The sequence below is a fragment of the Crinia signifera genome, chromosome 8 (assembly GCF_055691185.1).
Source record: "Crinia signifera chromosome 8, ASM5569118v1, whole genome shotgun sequence".
Taxonomy (NCBI): domain Eukaryota; kingdom Metazoa; phylum Chordata; class Amphibia; order Anura; family Myobatrachidae; genus Crinia; species Crinia signifera.
The window spans coordinates 137,932,171-137,953,784 of NC_139224.1; the positions used below are offsets into that span (position 1 = coordinate 137,932,171).

Consider the following 21,614-nt stretch of genomic DNA (forward strand, 5'->3'; position numbering starts at 1 on the left):
CAAAAAGTATGTGCAGCACATACTTTTTGTACTGTGCGATGAGGTGCCGCGGGAGCGCGCACCCCATCGTATAGCATCGCACCGCCAGGATCGGTGCGTGTGTGGGCACCTTTATTATCTAACCAAAGAATTAAAAATGAGAAGTACAGATGTGAATAAAAATAAATAATAAAAAAATTGAACACTAGTACTCGTTCAGCTGCAGGTGGGGTGGTGTGACTGTGTAATCACACCTAATTAAAAGGTTTTCACATACACAAAAGTAGGGCACCTTCTACAAGACAACCAGAGAAAAAAATCCGGTACTTGTGACTTATCTGGGTGCCCGATTTTCTTCATCGCACCTAAAAATCGCGTCAAATCGCATTGCATACAATCAGATTGCATGCAATGCGATTTGCCGCGATTTACCGCGATTTACCGCGATTTGCCGCGATTTTAATATGTTAAGGCACCCAGATGCCTGTTTCATATGTGAAATGGCCCCCCAGACCCCATTTTTAATTGTATGTGAGTGGAGTCTTGGTATGGCTTTAACAAAAAACATAAGAATAGGACTGCTGACCAAGAAGTATGCCATATACAGTAGTATATTGGGCCTTTTACCATCAAGATAGTTTTACTTCTCCTGGCCCATAAACTCAAGTTACCACCTAATCCTTGCTCAAGCCTTTAATTTTCAATAGTTTTCAGGCAATTCTACCAAAGGTGCCTAGAGTACAAATGGAGGAACAGAGTTCGAGGTTAACAAAATTTTGGATTCTCGTATCAAATTCGGTCACTTGCAGTACCTCATTAATTGGAATGTTGATGGTCCTGAAGAGAGACCATGGATTGATGCATTTGATGTCCATGCACCACAATTGATAAAAGCTTTCCATATTAAGAACCCTGGAAAAGCTAAGATGTTTGTATGGGTCACCAAAAAATTATTTAGACTACGTGTCTTACCTTTGTGAGGGCGAGCGGTTTATCCTCATGCTCCTCAGAGAATCTTTAGGCATGTCACGGACACTGATACTCTCTATGTTAAAGACTGTCTCAGATTCCTCCACTATGAGATTCATGCAATATAGTTCGGTATGGCTTTTTTTTACTGTTTACCGTATTGTCTAAGATCACATGATCTGAGAGTGGACAACGCAAGGCAGGTCTGAAGATCAGCTGACTACTGTATCGTCACCAATCCCTATCCGGCGATAAAAAGGGCGAAATCCATCATTAGGTTATCAGTGCTTCAAGTCACTGCTCTGCATATGAGCCTTGTTCCTGAGCTCTGGAGAAGCTGTTTCGGTGTTGCTGTGATCTGCCTTCCAGCAATATCTGTGCATCCTGAATATCCTGTCTCTGCTCCACATTCCAGCAATATTCATGTATCCTGAGCAGGGGTGCTGACAGGTTGCCCGAGCCTCGATAAAATGGAGGGGGCCACCAGATGGCATGGTCACGCCTCCAAGAAAAAAAATGAGAGGGAGAGAGATGGCTGGCTGCCGATGCAGCTGTCCTCTCCCTAGCTCAGCACACAGCACTGAGCAGAAAGTGCTGAGCTGGAGAGAGAAGCTGTGATGCAGAGGTAGACTGTCATCTATCTCCCCACTGCCTGGCTCCCGGCAATGGGGGAGCGGGCTCCTCTCAACTCCACTATTCCACAACTCCGCTCTATTCATGTATCCTGAGAAGCTGGTTCTGCTTTGCATCCCAGCTCTGTCATGTATCCTGAGAGTTTTCCTTGTCTCGCACCTCAGTCTTTCTATGGGTATGGGTCATTGGGTCGACCCACTAAAGCTCGACATGCATTAGGTCAATCACAGAAGGTCAACATGGCTTAGGTTGACACCTCAAATAGCTCGACATGGATGGAAGGTTGACACAAACATTAGGTCAAGGGATGCAGTTAATATCCCGGCGGTCGGGATCCCGGCGTTCAGAATCCCGACGCCGGAATCACGACCGCCGAAATACCGACACATTCTCCCTCCGTGGGTGTCCACGACACCCCTGGAGGGAGAATAAATTAGTGTGCCGAGCGTAGCGAGGCACCGGGCCCGCTGCGTGGCGAGCGCAGCGAGCCCGCAAGGGGGGGGCGATCCACGTCCCCCCCTTGTCGGCATTTCGGCTGTCGGGATTCCGGCGTCGGGATTCTGAACGCCGGGATCCCGACCGCCGGGATTCAGTACTGAATCCTAGGTCAACAGTGTCAAAAGGTCTACATGGGGTTTTCACTTTATTTTTTCTCAAATGTCGAAATGGACACCGTATTGGTGTAGCGCATGATTGAGGCACGGTGCCTCGCTACACTTGGAACACTATTCTATTCCCCTCCCACTCTGCCCTAGTGGATGGTAGGGCATGAAATACCGCCTGTCGGCACATGCCGGCTCAAAAAAGTGAAAAACCCATGTCAACCTTTTAATTGTAGACCTAATGCTTGTAAGGAGCTTCCAACCATGTCGATCCTTAAGCATGTCGACCTATTTCAGGTGTCGACCTAAGCCATGTCGACCTTCAGTGGTTGATCCAATGCATGTCGACCTTTTGTTTGTCGATCTTATACCCTTTCTATTATGTGGAGGAACTACAGTTCATACAGCCATCTCGCTTCAAGCACATCACTGGTTCACCATCACTCAGCACTGATCCCCAGGGCCGCCACTAGGGGGGTGCTGTGGGCACAGCCGCCCCGGGCCCTGGCCCCCGGAACGGCCCGGGCAGCTCATTTTGGCCACCGCAACAGCCCCCCTTCCCCCGATTGCCTCCGGTGCGCTCAACAAATCAGGTCCCAGAGCGCAGACTTATTATTCATCCCAACACACCGGTGCACAATTAAAATATGATGGGACTCTATTACATCAAGCCCTTTATGTGCATTTGGGGAAGAACTGTATTGTGGTTCCATGCTTCCCCATTATTGTACAAGCAACCTTTTAAATATACTGTAACCTTTGATCTTTGAGATATATATAGTTAATAGATAATCTTCTTTATCTATTATTTTTTTCTTTTATTGTATCTGCCTATATAGAGGATGATGCCTTTGGAGTTTGCCCTGTGCATTCAGTCTCAAATTGTCTTCTTTTATTTGCTCTTGGTGGGTTACAAATTTGAGCAAAAGCAGATAACTTTTTATTGCAACTGTATAGATTTGTCTAACATAAGGATAGTGATAGACTGGTGAGCTGAAACTTGGTTTCAACAAACATTGGCCCTTATTCAGATCTGATCGAGGTGCAAATTTGTTCTCAAAATAGGCAAAACCATGTGCACTGCAGGTGGGGCAGATGTAACCTTTGCAGAGAGAATTAGATTTGGTGTGTTATTTTGTTTCTGTGCAGGGAAAATACTGACTGCTTTATTTTTACACGGCAATAAAGATCTTACTTTGAAGAAAAACCCCACCCAAATCTAATTCTGTCTGCACATGTTATATCTGCCCCCCCCCCCCCTCGCAGTGCACATGGTTTTGTCCATTTGAGTAGGAATTTGCCTCTGAGAGTGAACAAGAATAAGGCCCTACAGTATGTCACGGGTGCCGGACAGTTTCCCGACAGTCGGGCTCCCGACAGTCATTACTCCGACGTCGGGATCCCGACAGTCAAAATTATGACACTCGGTAGTACCCTGCACAGAAACAAAATAACTCACCCGAATCTAACTCTGTCTGCACATGTTACATCTGCCCCACCTGCAGTGCACATGATTTTGCCCATTTTGAGAACAAATTTGTACTGCAATCAGATCTGAATAAGGGCCATTATCCCTGATTCAGGTTTGCTCAGTAAGCTGAAAACATTGCAGCTTACCAAGCACCAGAGACGCCCCCCGTCCGAAAGCCCACCCCCTGCCACTGCCAATTCCCCTCGGTAACATGCAAGGGAATGTGTAACGAAAACACATCCTCTCACATGCCTCCAAAATCAAATTATTTATCTTGCTTTCACAAGTAGAAGTCAGTGAAAACTGACTTTTGTTTGTGTGCGCCCGGACTTAGATGGGGCGGGCGGCTGTAACTCGCCAAGGCAGTTCGTTGCCAGGGTCTGCACATGCGCAAATACGCGCTTGCAAATGTGCAGACCCGCAAAGAAAACACACATGGCACAGATGCACACTCCACGTTATTAATCAATAATAGAGTTTCTTGGTATATTAATTGGCCAAGAAATATTTGCCCATCAACCCACTTCACGGTGACCTCGTATCTCTGCTGGGTCCCTAATACTAAGTTTGGGTGCGGGACCCAAGAAAGCCGGCATAATCCAGTCACTACTGGGTGGTGGGCAAATATTTATTGGCCAATTAATATGCTAAGAACCTTATTAATGTGGAGTGTGCCTCTGCACCGTCTTTTTCTTTGCACAACTACAAGTCCCACCATGATGGCACAACATGAAAATAGGGTGTAGATTCTAAGATCCCCTCCCCCGCAGCAGCAGCAGCGCCGGGTGTGTGAGGGAAAGGGGAGCCGCCGGGACCTGCTGGGACCCGGCGACTCTCACCGCAAAGGACAGCTCTTAAAGCAAGAGCTGTCCTTTGCTATAATTATCGCATATGTTAGAACATATGCGATAATTATAAATGCGATGGGCGGTGAAGGGGGGCGGAGATTCTTAGAGAATCTCCCCCTTAATTTCTAAAGCACATAAACCTTAAATAGCAGATATGGTTAATGATGCCTGACGCAGAAACATATAACTGAAAGTTTCAGAAAATCATGAGACTTTTACATTTAGGATACAGGAACTACAAAATCAGATTTAAATGACTCTAAATAAGGGAAATTTAGAAAACATTAATTACTCATATTTTCTTGAGGTTGGCCTCCAATTAGTTGCTGTATAAATTATGAATATATATATATATATATATATATATATATATATATATTCCAATTATCCCTCCACGCTCTAGGTGGGATTTGAACACTCTCCTTATTAACAATAATGAATAAAAGTCACTGGTTTTGTGTAAAATCACATTTGTTGTCTTTTTATTCCAATTTGGTAAATTCCATCATGCCCCGACGTTTCGGTCCACAATCGGACCTTTCTCAAGGAGCCTATTATACAATATATGTGTATAATCAATTACATCTAGATGTATGCCAACACACCATACAGCAAAAACATCTAGAGTGCATAAATCACATAAGTTAAAAAGATAACATATTTTTCAGATGGATCATCAACGTATAATATAGCATTCACCTCAGCCCTGGAGGAAATGGAGACAGCTACATCACAGGGCTGTCCGGGTCGGGCTTATATACCTGAGGGAATGAGGCTAAGGGGAGTCAATTGGCACCAATTTTTTAATCAGCGATAGTGGCGTTCACGCACTTCCGGTCGTGCCGGAAGTGCGTCACCCGGAAGTGACTCCGGTGGAACGTACAGATGAGCCGCACATTGGCCGGAAAAACCGGCAATGTGTTGTAGGCTCGGGGCTATCATGAAGAATCAAGTAATATTGAAGCGGGCAGCAAGCAGATATATATCCAATCTGCTCCAGCATATTTAGAATGGAATAGTGTGATCATACGTAATTTCGAAAAAAAGGCAATGATGGCGGCCATTTAAACCGCAGGTGGAACGCAAATCGTGTTAGCGCCACCTAGGTAGAATACGTTGTATATACAGCGACAATAAAGAATTTGATGTATAAATATGCTGATATAAAGCCCACTAAAAAATATAGGGTGAAGCTCGACTCAAATGATGAGATATATACAAAAAAACACAAATCAAAACAGTACAGTCAGTATCTATGTACATAATGACTCGATTTTCTAAGTGTCGTTATATCCATGAAATACTGTGTATTTTATGCAATCATTTTAGATCAAACTGATAATTGTCTACGACCATATATACATGATATTACTAATTTTTATGGATTTTATAAATATGAATGCAAATGTAGATTTTCTAATTATCTAACCAAAGAATTAAAAATGAGAAGTACAGATGTGAATAAAAATAAATAATAAAAAAATTGAACACGAGTACTCGTTGAGCTGCAGGTGGGGTGGTGTGACTGGGTAATCACACCTAATTAGAAGGTTTTCACCTACACAAAAGTAGGGCACCTTCTACAAGACAACCAGAGAAAAAAATCCCAATATCTGCGCTAATATTTTATGAGGTGCAATATGACTGAATCACTGCCTTACACAATTTAAATCAATGTTTTTAATAAAATATAAAAATATCAAATTACAGTAAACATAATTCACAACTTGAATCAATAAAAATATTTATAAGCTATTGCTCGTATTTAATTTGGTGGCCACCTATTTTTCACAATCATATACTGTACTGATTATAGCATGCATTTAATTATGTATGATAGAACTGATTTATAACTGATTATATAAAACTAGGTGATTCATCGCGCCCTACGGGCGCTCTTCACACCATCGTAAGGGGCTGCGCCCCCTTAATTTGTGAACGTTTGTATATGAGAAATATGGTTAGAATTGTATGAAAGATGCCCTGTATTGCAACTTAGGTGTCCGCGAATCGCGGGAGGGGGGGTCGCGGGGGGTGCCGCGAATTGCAGGAGGGGGGGGGGTTGTGGGGGGGTGGATGCTGCGAATCGCGGGAGGGGAGGGATTGCAGAGAATCGCGGGAGGGGGGTCACGGGGTGGGTTGCCGCAAATCGCGGGAGGGGGGTTAGGGGGCGGGGGTTGCGGCGTATCATGGTAGGGGGGGTCGCAGGGGGTGTGCCGTGAATCACGGGAGGGGGGGTCACGGGGTGGGGTGCCGAGAATCGCGGGGGGGGGTGTGTGTGCCGTGAATCGCGGGAGTGGGGGTTGCGGGGGGGGGTGACGCGAATCGCCACAAGAAAAAATCAACACAGAAAGGTCAACACATGTAAATGTTGACATAAGTGTGGCACTTCATTGGTGTCCATGTCGACACATGAGAATGAATATGAAAACATTCAAAAAATGAAAAAAAAAACTTCAAAAAAACTCATGTCAACCTTTTTCATTGTCGACCATAGCCATGTCAGTGTTTTCCATGTGCAATTTAATTCTGGATCTGCCGCGAATTGCGGGAGGGGGGGTCGCGGGGGTGGGGGGTCGCGGGGGTGGGTGCCGCGAATCGCGGGAGGGGGGTTACGGGGCGGGGGTTGCGGCGAATCATGGGAGGGGGGGTCGCGGGGGTGTGCTGTTAATCACGGGAGGGGGGGTCAAGGGGTGGGGTGCCGAGAATCGCGGGGGAGGTGTGTGTGTGTGCCGTGAATCGCGGGAGTGGGGGTTGTGGGGGGGGGGGTGGGGGGTGTGTGACGCAAATCTCCACAAGAAAAAATCAACACAGAAAGGTCAACACATGTAAATGTTGACATAAGTGTGGCACTTCATTGGTGTCCATGTCGACACATGAGAATGAATATGAAAATATTCAAAAAATTAAAAAAAAAACTTCAAAAACTCATGTCAACCTTTTTCATTGTCGACCATAGCCATGTCAGTGTTTTCCATGTGCAATTTAATTCTGGAGCTGCCGCGAATTGCGGGAGGGGGGGGTCGCGGGGTTGGGTGCCGCGAATCGCGGGAGGGCGGGGTTCACAGGGGTTCCGGTGGGGGGTTGCCGCGAATTGCGGGAGGTGGGGTGCCGCGAATCGCGGGGGGGGGGGGTTGCGGGGGGGTGTGACGCGAATCGCCACAAGAAAAAATCAACACAGAAAGGTCAACACATGTAAATGTTGACATAAGTGTGCCACTTCATTGGTGTCCATGTTGACACATGACAATGAATATGAAAACATTCAAAAAATGAAATAAATCTTCAAAAACTCATGTCAACCTTTTTCATTGTCGACCATAGCCGTGCCAGTGTTTTGCATGTGCCATTTAATCCTGGGGCTGCCGCGAATCGCGGGGGGGGGGGGGGGGTGCCGCGATTTGCGGGAGGGGGGGGGTTGCGGGGGGTGGGTGCCGCGAATCGCGGGAGAGCGGGGTTCATGGGGTTCCGGCGGGGGGTTGCCGCGAATTGCGGGAGGGGGGGGGTCGCGGGGGGGTGCCGGGGTGCCGCGAATCGCCGGAGGGGGGGTTGCGGGGGGGGGTGTGACGCGAATCGCCACAAGAAAAAAATCAACACAGAAAGGTCAACACATGTAAATGTTGACATAAGTGTGGCACTTCATTGGTGTCCATGTCGACCCATGAGAATGAATATGAAAATATTCAAAAAATGACAAAAAAACTTCAAAAACTCATTTCAACCTTTTTCATTGTCGACCATAGCCATGTCAGTGTTTTCCATGTGCAATTTAATTCTGGAGCTGCCGCGAATCACAGGGGGGTGCCGCGAATTGCGGGAGGGGGGGTCGCGGGGGTGGGTGCCGCGAATCGCGGGAGGGCGGGGTTCACAGGGGTTCCGGTGGGGGGTTGCCGCGAATTGCGGGAGGTGGGGGGTCACGGGGGGTGCCGCGAATCGCGGGAGGGGGGGTTGCGGGGGGGTGTGACGCGAATCGCCACAAGAAAAAATCAACACAGAAAGGTCAACACATGTAAATGTTGACATAAGTGTGCCACTTCATTGGTGTCCATGTCGACACATGACAATGAATATGAAAAAATTTAAAAAATTAAAAATAAATCTTTAAAAACTCATGTCAACCTTTTTCATTGTCGACCATAGCCATGTCAGTGTTTTGCATGTGCCATTTAATCCTGGGGCTGCTGCGAATTGCGGGGGGGGGGGGTGTGTGTGCCGCGAATCGCGAGAGGGGGGTCGCAGGGGGGGAGCCGCCAATCGTGCAAGGGGGGTCGCGGGGGGGTCACGGGGGAGCGGGTGTTTTTGCCGCGAATCGCGGGAGGGGGGGGGGCGCGCGGGGGGGGGGAGGTTTTGCCGCAAATCGCGGGAGGGGGGCGCTCACCTGGTGGCTGTGGAGTAGCAGTGCTGGGCAACATGGGAAGGCAGTGGGTGTCTGGCACTGTCTGTGGGCTCACTGGGCTGGTTCTCTTTCACATACCTCCCAACATGACCCTCTCCAGGAGGGACACAATGCTCTGTTTCTAGACTTCCCCTTAATGTATGATTGCCATCACCTGTTTTAAACAGGTTAATTTCTCAGAAAGGTGTTCAGCACAGATGAAGGCAATCACACATTAAGAGGAAAGTCCAGGAACAGAGCGTTATAGACACAGACACCCACTTTGAGTGACAGATGTAGCCAAATATATAGGAGATATACATGTGTATAAGAGACCCCGGGATGATACTTTTCCGTTTTTTTGTCTGGGAAAAGGATGTCCACTTAGTATACCAATATACTGTTATCCAAGTGTCTTTCAATGGGTAAAAAATGCTCCACTTAGCGCAATACTCACGGACACCAATACATATGGTGTATGACGGAATGGGGAATGCAGGGAGACTGAGGGGCTATTCTGTGTAGACTCCACTGCCCTCAGTACTACTACCTGCTCATTTGAATGATAGTGCAAGGTGAGATGCCGGGAAAGAGACCAACCTGTGTCCAGCAGTATGTTGTCAGTCCGGTACTGCCGCGTCTCTCACACGCAGCAGTGGGTGGTCTCACCTCCAGCTGATACGGGTGCCTGTGTGTCAGGCCGAGCCGCGTCTCTTACCCGCTGCACCGCCGTCAACAGTATTGCTGCAGTTCAGCGTCCGTGTAGTATCGTTTGTAAGTCCAATGCGTCTAGCGGTGTCAGCCAAAGTTGGGGCACATATGTGGAGAAGCTGGTGGACTCCAAAAATATCCTTTGTCTCCAGTGGTGCCGGATCCGCTAATGCGTTTCGCTCTAGTATGAGCTTTTTCAAAGAGTATGAAAAAACGTACTCTTTGAAAAAGCTCATACATAATTAAATCAATGCATGCTATAATCCAGGCATTCCCAACCATGGTGCAGGTTTTATTGATATCCAGGCTTCAGCACAGATGGTTTTATCAGAATCCCTCAGATACTAATTAAGTCACCTGTGCTCAAGCCTGGATATCTACAAAACCTGCACTGTTGGTGTGCCTTGAGGACCGTGGATGGGAATGCCTGATATAACCAATCAGTATATGATTGTGAAAAATAGGTGGCCATCTAAATTATATACGAGCAATAGCTTATAAATATTTTTATTGATTCAAGTTGTGAATTATGTTTACTGTTATTTGATATTTTAATATTTTATTAAAAACATTAATTGATTTAAATTGTGTAAGGCAGTGATTCAGTCATATTGCACCTCATGAAATATTAGCGCAGATATTGGGATTTTTTTCTCTAATTACTCATATTGTCAAAACCTTTAGAACAAGTCATACATTAAAGAGTACATTTAATAAGCTGCAATGGTGGGTCTGTTTTGTGTGATAAAAGCAACTTATTTACTAAGTGTTCTGAGAATTCATATTTTCTGATGGTGAAGTAATTTGTGTTTGTCTGCTGAGTTTGCGGGCAGCCAAACACTACCAAACATAAAGCACAAATAGATCAGTGAGATCCGTGTGTTAAAGTAAAAGAAACAATTTAAATGAAAAAAATCAAAATACTGTGGGGTCCCCCCTCCTAAGCAAAGCCAGACCTGGGCATTAAAGGGCAGACTGTAAATTGTACTTTCACAGGTAAAACAAATATTAAAATAAACACACAAACACACAGTGAAAGAAAATGTATTAACCACACAGTTACACTTACACCCTCACATACTAACCTAAATTCAAATGTGGCCCTTCAGTCCTCTTGTCCAGTAGATCCATAGGGTACTTGTAAAAATATGAAACAATACTCACCTATATCTAGTGTAGGTCGGTCCTCTTTTTTCCATGTAAAAATTAACTGAATGAAAATGGACTGAAGAGAACCCCCTCCCTCTCTCGACTGCTGAATCCCCAGGTGTGCCATTTAGTGGCGCTCCCTGATTGGCTGACTTAAGCTGAGCTGCCAATACTTTTAGGAGAAATTCCCATTAAAATTATGGTGGGACCTTTGCAGTTAGCACTAACCAACTTTTAAAATTCAAAGCCTGCACAGATCAGTATGATCTGTGTCTAGCTTTGCGTTCAACAGGGCCGGTGCTAGAGTGTTCGGTGCCCTTCTGCAAACTATGAATTTGCGCCCTCTAATATGTTACAAAGAGTCAGCGTGTGTCGAAGGCGCACGCTGAAAAAATAGGGTATATATATGTGACTAGTAGTAGCATTGCTGTAACTAGACAGAAAAGCAATTAGTGCCATCACCACAACACACACTAAAACCAAGGACAGTGCGTGCCAAAGGCACGCATCAAATTTAGAGCGTGACTGCATGGGGAAGGGCACAGCCTCATAATAGTACCAATTCACATTACACCACACAGTAGTGTGCATTACTCACATTATACCAGGCAGTAGTGCCACTTATACACATTGCGCCAACTAGCGTTCCTTACGCTTACTGTGCCAGGTAGAATCCCTTGGATACACTGCGCCAGGATTTCATAATGCTCATTACAAATTATATCACACAACATTATGTTCATTATACATTACACCCCACATTTTAATGCCCATTACATATTGTACCACACACCGTAATGCCCATTTAGCATTATGTCACACACAGTGATGCCCATTACATATTATACCACACACTGTAATGCCTATAACATATTATACCACACACAGCGCAATACCTATTGCATATTATGCCTACATGCTTGTTGCCTGAAGTTACATGCTTGTTGTCAAGGGTTTCATTTTTGTTGTCATGAGGGGTTACATGCTTGTTACCCAGGGGTGTTACATATTTGTTGCCCAGAAGGGATTACATGCACATTTCCCAGGTGTGCAACAGTGCTCCCGGTATCCACACTTGGTCGGCCTGACAAAAGCTAGAGGTACAGGAGAACCTGTAGCGTTTGTCTCCTTTAAGATAGCGCACAATTTTGAAGGGGCAGAGGGTTTTTGTAAGGGACAGAGGCTCTGAGTCCCTGCGGCGCAGCTAGACCCCCCTTCCCGAGCTCCTGTTTTAAATGTTTTTTTTTTCACTTATACTGCATGTGTCAGGGATCCAGCAGCGGACAGCCAGAGGAGGAGAGGGCACATGCACCCAAGTGTGCGGGTGGGAGGCAGCGGCCTGGGCCCAGCATTTCATGGGTGTTCTCATGCAAATGTCTCATGAAACGAGTACGGGGGTGGCCAGCTGACATCACCGGATTTCATCTGCCCACCCACTTCCTCCCAAGCATATGTAAGTGACTTGAGAGTCACTTTTATATGCGTGCACCTTCACCATCATTTGATGGTTGCCCGGGCGGACTGGCAAGGCTGCAAATTCATAGCCTTTTGAGTAATCCAGAATAACCCCCCCATAATGCCCTACTCACACACACTCTCACAGTAAAAACATTTTAGAAAAATAGCAAAAAATGTTCCCGCACCTGATGTTTATCGTGAATAATAGGATATCACCATAAATATGCAATTGTCTATGATGGCTTTCTATCTTCACTTGATATTGACTACAAAAAAAATAATATGATATAATTTGACTGTTCTAATATTGCACTTGTCTTTTCTTCTGTAGGAAAGCAGGACTCAATGTCCTCACTCCGTGGCTTGCCCCGATTATCTGGGATGGAACATATGACCTTAACATCTTAAATAACCAATATAAGGATACACGGATAGGACTGTTTGTATTTGCTGTGAAAAAGTAAGTATCTGTGAAGTAATTGAGGCTACAGAGAAGAGAGCAGCTAACATTTCCTCTCATAGCTCTTCCACAGAAACTTCAGGATGAACAATGCAATAAAACAACAACATTAGTTTTGCAGTTTGGTCATACAGATGTAGCCACGATCATTGTTGCCGTGCCAATCGCCACATTGTGGCGATTCGTGCGATCCCGTCACCAGTCGGGCTGATGATTGGCACCCTGAGGGCTTTTGAGGGTGGTAACCAGGCCCGGGGACAGGGGGGTCAAGGGGGACACATGTGACGGGCCCCAAGGGTCAAAAGGGCCCAGGCAGTAGCCTGTGACCCTCTGTCATTTCTGACATGTTTTTTTTTTCTTCCTTAAAATGGAGTGTTCAGCATGGCGGGGAGGAAGGGACAGTCAACAAACTTCTTGCCACTTTACAAGAGTAAGCAAACATTGCTGATAGTGATTACACTTGTATAGTTGCAAGCAGTTTGCAGAAAGCCCCTTACTCCTAGCATAATTCCTGTGACCCTACAGACAGAGGGAATGCAGAGTGTTTCCAGCTGCAGCATCCGGCATAGCAAGTTATTATTATGGGTGTAATGGTCAGTGTGGAGGATATAGGGGGAGAGGCAAGGGCGTAACTACCATAGGTGCAAGGGGTGCAGCTGCTATGGGGCCCAGAGCTGAAGGGGGCCCATCTTTGTTGTCTAAGTAATATGTTTTACATATATTTATCACCATCAGTTGCTAAATAGGGGGCCCTTATAAACGTTTGCTATGTGGCCCAAGAATATCTAGGTTCGCGTTTGGGGAGAGGGGCATCTGTCATTTTGTATGTGGGTGTGGCATAGGGTTGGGAGGCTCATTTAGATCAGTGTACCAGGCCCCAAGATTTCTGTTACCGGCCCTGGTGGTAACCATGCATTTTCTGGGAGTTTCCCAAAAACATAGGTGTTTCCTCGCCATTGGTAGGGCCACCGATGTCATCTAAGGCCTCCTCCTGGCTTACTCGGCATGGCAAACAAAGAGGAAAACCATTCAATTTTGTGTGATTTTCAATGGTTTACCCCTGATGTGCATGGCTGCGAGCGCATTCGTAGCCATGCACATGGATTGGGGGAGTGCATCTAGTGGGGCGGCGGGCCGGTGTTTACCCGATCGCTGGGCTCTGAAAACTCGCAGCCCATCGATCAGGTCTGAATTGGGCCCTGTGTTCCAGAGGCATAACCCCCAGTGGCAATGGAGACTCCTGCCTCTGGGCTTCAAGCCCTAAAGGGGAAACTGCTTGTTCACAGTGGTACCTTGTGACCACAGCTCTTCCAAAGGGCTTTGTGGTGCTCTCAGTGCTGCTGCAGAGTTAATCAGTTCTGTCGCAGGAGCCCTGCTAACACCTGCAATAGGGAACAGGACTGCTGGTACCCAGGGACGTGCAGTCAGGGGAGGCAGTGCCTCCCCTGTCATTAATGATTACCAGAATAAAATAATATAAATAAAATACTTATGTGTCATAAGTATATGCTTTATATTATTTTAATCATTTTACCCCCTTTTTATATTCGTTTCGGAGGCACCTAGAGAAGTGCCTCTGGCTGTCACTGTAAACATTTCAGAAACAGGGGTCGGGCATGGGGTGGGGCCAAGCTGCAGGCTGGGAATGTCCATTAAAAATAGCAGTATAGGCGGCACCTATAGCAGTGCCTCAGTGACTGGGACGTGCTTTCTGCCTATATGAAAGTACACCCCTGTCACTGAGGCACTATAGTAGGCTGCATTTTAGCCTACTTACATTGTGCACTGGGGACCCACTTTAACAAAATGAGAGGGTCCCTGGGTACGCGCTGTGCTGGATCCGACAGGAGCTGTGGCGCTGTGAGACAGGGAGAAGCAGTGGCCCTGGAGACAAGGAGCTTCAGCGACTGGGAGAGGAGGAGTTGCAGCGGCAGCTAGCGCTGGGTGAGGAGAGTCTACAGCAGCAGTGGCCAGGCCTGTAGAAGCAGCAGCTGGCGCTGGAACACAAGGAGCTGAACAGTGGAGCCTGGCACTGGCAGGCACCTGGGAGATCACACACAGCCCACTGCAGAGAAGCGTGAGAGCCCAGCACCAGTGAACGGGAGGCCCGGTGATACCAGTAAGAACTAGACCCTCCTCTCTCCACCCTCTCCTCTCCCCCCACCTCACCCCATCATCTCCTATTGCCCCCATCACCTCAGTCCCTGTTGCCCCTTCACTTTACCACCTCTCGCCCCATCACCTCACCTCCTCCCCCCATGTCACCTTCCTCCTCTCGTCTCCATCACCTCACCTCCTCCCCCTTATGTCACCTCACCCCCTCTTGCCCCATTACCCCTTCTCATTTTGCCATCCATCACCTCACCCCTGTCACCAAAACTCCTCTCGCCCCTTCACCTCACCCCATTTTGGATTGTGGGAGGAAACCGGAGCCCCCGGAGGGAATCCCATGGGAATAGAATTTATAACTTCACCCATCTTTGGGTCATCCTTGCCATCCTTGCTGACTTGTTAAGACAGCCTTTTTTCGAGTTCAGTATTATTTACCTAAGTCAAAATCCCGATGGCTAAAATACCGACCACCATTGGCCAATGGCCAAAATACGGACATGGTCAAAATGCCAAAATCCAAATGCTGACAACGTCAAAATGCAGTATTTTTTTTTCTTTTTTTTTATATCCCGATAACTGTTAAAAAAAAGTCACTGTATTTAATGGTCATGTTTGTTTTTTAAATGTTTTACTTGTTTTGCTTAGAAAATATAATAAAAATATTTTACAATACATTTAATCTGATTGCTAAACTCTAGGATTATTACCAGTCTTCCTTACTAATCGTACATGTTCAGTTAAATACCCAATAAGACCCCTATCTGGCTTGATCGTGTTGTTTTCCATCAACTGAGGAGCAGTGGGCGATTCGGCAGCATTCTGCAGGCAGTGGCAGAAACGCTCCTGTCACTTAGGCAGTCTTCGGACGGCATCTGGTTGTGTAATGCAGGGTGTGAGCTGCATTGGCTGCATTGTACTCCAACATTACTTTTTTCTATTGTCTTTGTCCTGTACTGCTTACACTTGATTTTCATTTAATGTTCATTGTATGTGGGCATTTTATGACAATAAAGATATTTTTATATTATTATTATGCAAACGGCTGGAGAACCTTGCACAACATGGAAATCAGCCTCCACTGAGCTTGAGTCAGGTGCAGCCCCGCTCCTCTGCCTATGTCGTTGATGGCCGTGTAGGTTTGAATGGCCTTTTGCTGCTCCTCCATCCTCTGCAGCATATAGAGGGTGGAGTTCCAGCACGTCACCACCTCTTGTTTAAGCTGATGGCAGGGCAGGTTGCAGAGTTTTTAATCCCGCTCCAGTCTTCGGCAGGCAGTGGCAGAATGACGAAAGTGTCCGCAAATTTTGCGGGCAACCGCAAGCATCTCCTGCACGCTCCTGTCATTTTTTATTAAATGCTGCACCACCAAATGTATTGTGTGGGCAAAACATGGCACATGCTAGAAATTGCCCTGCACAATGTTACTGGCGTTGTCCGAGAGTCTAAGGGGGGTAAGCCACTGGGAGATGATTTTCCTCAGTTTCTCTAAGAGGTTGTTGGCATTGTGCCTCTTCCTGAAACCGGTGATACACAGTGGAGCCTGCCTTGGAAGGAGCTGGCATGCAGGAGATGCTGCTGTGGAAGGCGATGCATCTACCCAGCGGGCTGTCACAATCATATAGTCCTTAGTTTGCCCTGATCCACTTTTCCACATGTCCATAGTTAAGTTGAGAGTGGGTACAGCCGCATTTTTCAGGGTACTGAGGACACTTTTTCTGTACATCACAAGTATCGCCTGCCTAGTAAAGTGGAATCTAGACGGGATTTGGTACCGGGGACACAATTCCTCCATCAACCATCTAAACACTCCACTGATGGAGGACACCGGACGCACGTCTAACACCAACAAAGCTGTCAAGGCTGCAGTTATCCGCTTTGCCATAGAATGACTGCTGTCGTATTTCGTCCTCATGGCAAACTACTGTTGGACGGTCAATTGCTTAGTGAAATATGTAGTGGTCTTACGACTTCCCCTCAGCATCGGCAGTAGTAGGCGTAACGCTGCAGGATCCTCCGGAGGAATCTATGGAGTCAGTCATGCAGGTGACATGGCCTGCAGGACTCCACCCAATCCAGATCGAGGAGGAATTTGATGATGAGGGAGTTGGTGGTGTTCTTTTTAGGCGCTTGGCTCCAAAAGGAGGACCAAGGGATATTGGTGTCCCTGGACTGCTAGCCGCATTTCCGGAACAAAACACTGATTTATGAAGGGTGTTCAGGTGACGTATAAGGGAGGATGTGCCTAGGTGGGCAAGATCCTTACCCCTGCTTATTAGAGTTTTACATAAGCTACAAATGGCAATATATTTGTTGTCCGGATTCGGATAAAAAAATTCAAGACCGTAGAGGTGGATTTATTGGTCCCCTGCCCAGGCATGACGATGGGCTTTTTCATCCCATGGACAACAACTCCCCCCCCCCCCCCAGTGCCTCATTCCCCCCTGGTGCATCATTTAAGCAAACCACCTCTGCATCCTCCTCGTCAACTTCCTCCTCAGCACCAGCTACATCAATATCCTGGTGTACAACATCACCTTCATTATTAAAATCTGGAACTAGACTGTGGGTGATCCTTCCAGCATATGCAGAGGGCGTACTGCAAATAGTGGAAGGATCCACCTCTTCACGTACAGTGATGGGAAGGTCCGGCATCACAACCACCGACACCCTTGGACTCTCCTTGGGGATTTGGGATATGTCTTTAGAAGGCAGAGTTGTTTTCTGAGTTTTTTTAGTCGGTGTCAGCCTAACTCTCAAAAATTTACTATAGGGCGGGGGGAGAGGAGGAGGACTTTGATCGTCATGTGAAGCTGAACCACTAGTCATGAACTTAGGCCATGGCCTTAGCCGTTCCTTGCCACTGTGTCGTAAATGGCATATTGGCAAGTTTACGTTTCTCTTCCAATGATTTACATTTACTTTTTCGAATCCTTCTACTGAACTTTGGTTTTGATTGTACATGCCCTCTGCTTTCAGACGACGTTGTTGGCATTTCATTGTCTATGTCATGAATAGTGGCATCAGCTTCAGAACTATGAGGAAGTGAATCTTCATCTTTACCTATTTTTTTATCCTCCATATTTTGGATCTCCATTATTTTTGTGGAGTTATGTCACAGGACAGCACCACTGGAGTGCAATTATAATACTTCAGTAGGAATGCACCAGCAGGCAGGTATTACAGATACGGCAGTGGGCACCAGATGGTAGATACAGCAGTACCAGGCACCAGACAGGTAGATATGGCAGTACTAAGCACAAGACAGGTAGATGCGGCAGTAGTAGGCACCAGCCGGTAGATACAGCAATACTAGGCACCAGCAGAATGATATTATAATAATTATATTACAATAGGTACTGCTTGGCAGGGCACCAGCAGCATGGAATTATTTATTACAGTTACAGCACTGCAGGACAGGTATTATTTTTTAATTAAATATAACAGCCTAGGTAGAAACTACTAGGTAGGCAGTAGCACTGGCAGTGGGCACCAGACAGTAGATACAGCAGTACCAGGCACCAGACAGGTAGATACAGCAGTACTAGGCACAAGACAGGTAGATGCAGCAGTAGTAGGCACCAGCCGGTAGATACGGCAATACTATGCACCAGCAGAATGACGAAGACCGTAGTCGAAACGCGTTGGGCGTGGCTTATTCTTGTTGACGTAGTGACGTCCATTTTCCACCTGAAGTCCTGCTTGTTCCTGATCGTCCGTGTGAGGGGCTCCGGCGTCTTGGTCTAGGATCCAGTGGTCTGCGGCTGAGTGGCGGTGTTCTGTGTACATGGTCGGAGGGGTCTGCGGTGGCAAGCACATCATTTTAAACTGCAATGTATGTGAGCTTTATTGATCAGTAAATGTGTTATCATTTGGTGCGTCTCTTCTCTGTTTTTTTTACAAATATATATATATATATATATATATATATATATATGGTGCTTGGGGATGCGGCGGCACTCAGAAAAACGACAGGAGGCAAGCGGTGTAGTGTACCGACGTTTCAAAAGCCCGTGGGCTTTTTTTTATCAAGGTGCTATGGTGAGAACAAGTTACAAAGATGTAAATCTTACCTATATAGCAGTCAGCTCCGTCCGTGTATCCCACACGCTCCGGCCAGGCGGCGCTGAGAGATGACGTCACACTCATTCACAGGACGTGCGGGGCGCACGGAGAGAGGCTTGGCCGCTAAGAACCAATGAAAATGCAGCAGTGGTAAACACTCGTGCTGAAATGAGAGTATCATAAATATACAGATACAGATAAAGAAGTGCTAAAACATAACTGAGCTGCTGCAAGCCTATGAAATTTAAATTTAAATATATAGGATATGCGGGTGCACCACAAACGATGACAGCCGCGGATAATGCGGACTCCCAGGCCATAAGCCTAACGGTGTTAGTGGATGGGTTGTCTGAGTAGATACCATATATGGTTTATATTCCCACTGTAATCATATATATATATATATATATACATAGCGCGATAGGCTGGCACTCTAATCACCAAAAATAATACTTTGAGCCTGGTGCCTTCAGCAGGGTAACGCCAACGCAGGAACCCACATGCAGGAGGGGAATGGCAGCGGCACTCAGGACTTAATCAAACTGACAAACGACTCATAGCCAAGACCAGTGACGTTTCAGCCCTTCAGGGCTTTTATCAAAAGCCCAGTGTAAGCTGTTTTTTGATAAAAGCCCTGAAGGGCTGAAACGTCACTGGTCTTGGCTATGAGTCGTTTGTCAGTTTGATTAAGTCCTGAGTGCCGCTGCCATTCCCCTCCTATATATATATATATATATCAGTAGAGGGGGTACCCTTTCAATGCGCTGAAATATAAAGGGTGGGCAGCAACTAAGTATGTCCCCCCTGTTAGTGGGGGAAAAAGAGAAAAATGGCAAACAAGTAACAAAGTGCGCCCTAATCGGAAATGTCCACCACCATAGGAAGAATTTGTGACAATATAAATCACAATACAACAAATTTATTATAAAATGAATAAAATGACAATAAAACACTTCGTTTCATCTGTGCGGAGTCATAATTTCAACAACGGTCAACAGTATATGGAAACCCAACACGTTTCGTCGTTAAAAACGACTTCCTCAGGGGTAACCGTCCGCAGGCAGCCTAACCTTTGGAAAAAGATGTTTCCTTCTCAGTGTAATAAGGCTTTCAATAAGACTCAATAAACAACTATGAGGGAGAGGAGAGGACCCTTTGTAGATCTCAATCCTGATGCCAAACTGCATCTAAAACATAGTCAATTTCCATATAGAACAGGAAAAAGAATGAGGGAATATCCAGATGAAGTTCAGATAACTCCTTATTTGTAGTAACCAAATCCTCAATAACGTTGTGCTAGGAAATCAATTGCTAGACCAGACTTTTATAATAAATTTGTTGTATTGTGATTTATATTGTCACAAATTCTTCCTATGGTGGTGGACATTTCCGATTAGGGCGCACTTTGTTACTTGTTTGCCATATATATATATATATATATATAGAGTAAGAGAAATCAGCGGCACTCAGAGACTGGGAAATCAGGTGAAGAAAACTGGAATCTTTATTCCATGTGCGGTAGAAAACGTTTCGGAGCTCGATGGCTCCGTCGTCAGTTCAAAGTAAGCACAATTACATTTACAAACAAGGTGACATATATAGGAGACTTACCCGCCCCCTGTGCGTCCCGTCCGTGTTCTCCTGCAGTGGCTTCCGGGTGGGCGCCGTCTCTGTGACGCTGCGGGCGCAACTCCGATGGTCGCGATGGTCGCGATGGTTGCGTCCGGCCCCGTCAGTGATGCGCGCTCCCGGCTGCCAGCTCCCGGATCACGTGGGGCGGCTGTGCGCTGTAGTGAAAATAACAATCATGAGTGTCACAGTATACAAACGATCACTTCTATAAAACAGTGCTCCAACTCCTGTTTCCGTGCAAGTACAATCTTAAGGGAAACAAGTTACAACAAGTGAAGAAAAAACATGATCTGTGACGTAGCTATGCATAACTAGTGGTCTGATGCTGCCATCTACTGGGCAGCATGTGATATTATTATGTAAAAAAGGACATGAATATACATAACAAATTAAAAATGCGGACAGCATGAGGGGACTGTCCCTATCATTGGCACACCACCTTGTATATGAGCCTAGGCAGATCACTGCCCCTGTGTCAAACATGTCTGTTCTAGACTGGGAACCTGTGCTAGACCGGGGACCTGTATGGTCGCATCCTGCTGGTTAACAGATGAAGTGGCTTCATATGGGGGTGTGCAGTCAGACATGGGGGTATCATAATAGGTTATCCTCTGTCTTGGAGGGGCAGGAGAGGGATAGTCTCCTGTGTTGCAAAAGGATTCCACTTAGGGAATGGACTAGATGGTCGGGTCCTGTGGGACAGCTCATGTCCAGTTAGCTGATAGGCCTGTACCTCTATGGGGTGTGTGGCTGAATGGATAAAATGTATATAAACATCCAGCCCTAAGGACAACGTGCCCATGCGGGCATCACTAGAGGGAGGCAACCATCGTGGATTATAAAAAGTTATGTAGGCCCAAGTTCTCGTTGAGGCCTTTGGGTTGTAGGGAGTTCAGTTTAAAAATCCATTCGGATTCTAGCTGTAACAATTTGCGGGATCTGTTGCCGCCTCGGATAGAGAACGGCACATGGTCCACTATTTTGTATTGCAGGGTGGCCATGCTATGTTTGAGCGTGGCAAAGTGGCGAGCCACTGGCTGCTCACTTTTGCCGGAAATCAGGGCTGCTCGGATGGCACATCGGTGCTGGGCCATCCTCACTTTCAGTGTACAATCGGTCTTCCCTACGTAATATAATCCGCAGGGACAGGAAA

At 46.4% G+C, this 21,614-nt stretch overlaps 1 protein-coding gene across 2 annotated transcripts in view; it reads left to right on the forward strand.

Annotated features, from left to right (window-relative positions):
• The window catches only part of LOC146026512 (histo-blood group ABO system transferase 2-like), a 128,885-nt gene that overhangs the window by 58,756 nt on the left and 48,515 nt on the right, over positions 1-21,614 (forward strand). For both annotated transcript variants that reach the window (XM_083157252.1, XM_083157251.1), the window contains exon 3: positions 12,527-12,655. In XM_083157252.1, coding sequence (XP_083013378.1) covers positions 12,527-12,655 — 129 coding nt within the window. The remainder of the gene's footprint in view (positions 1-12,526; positions 12,656-21,614) is intronic.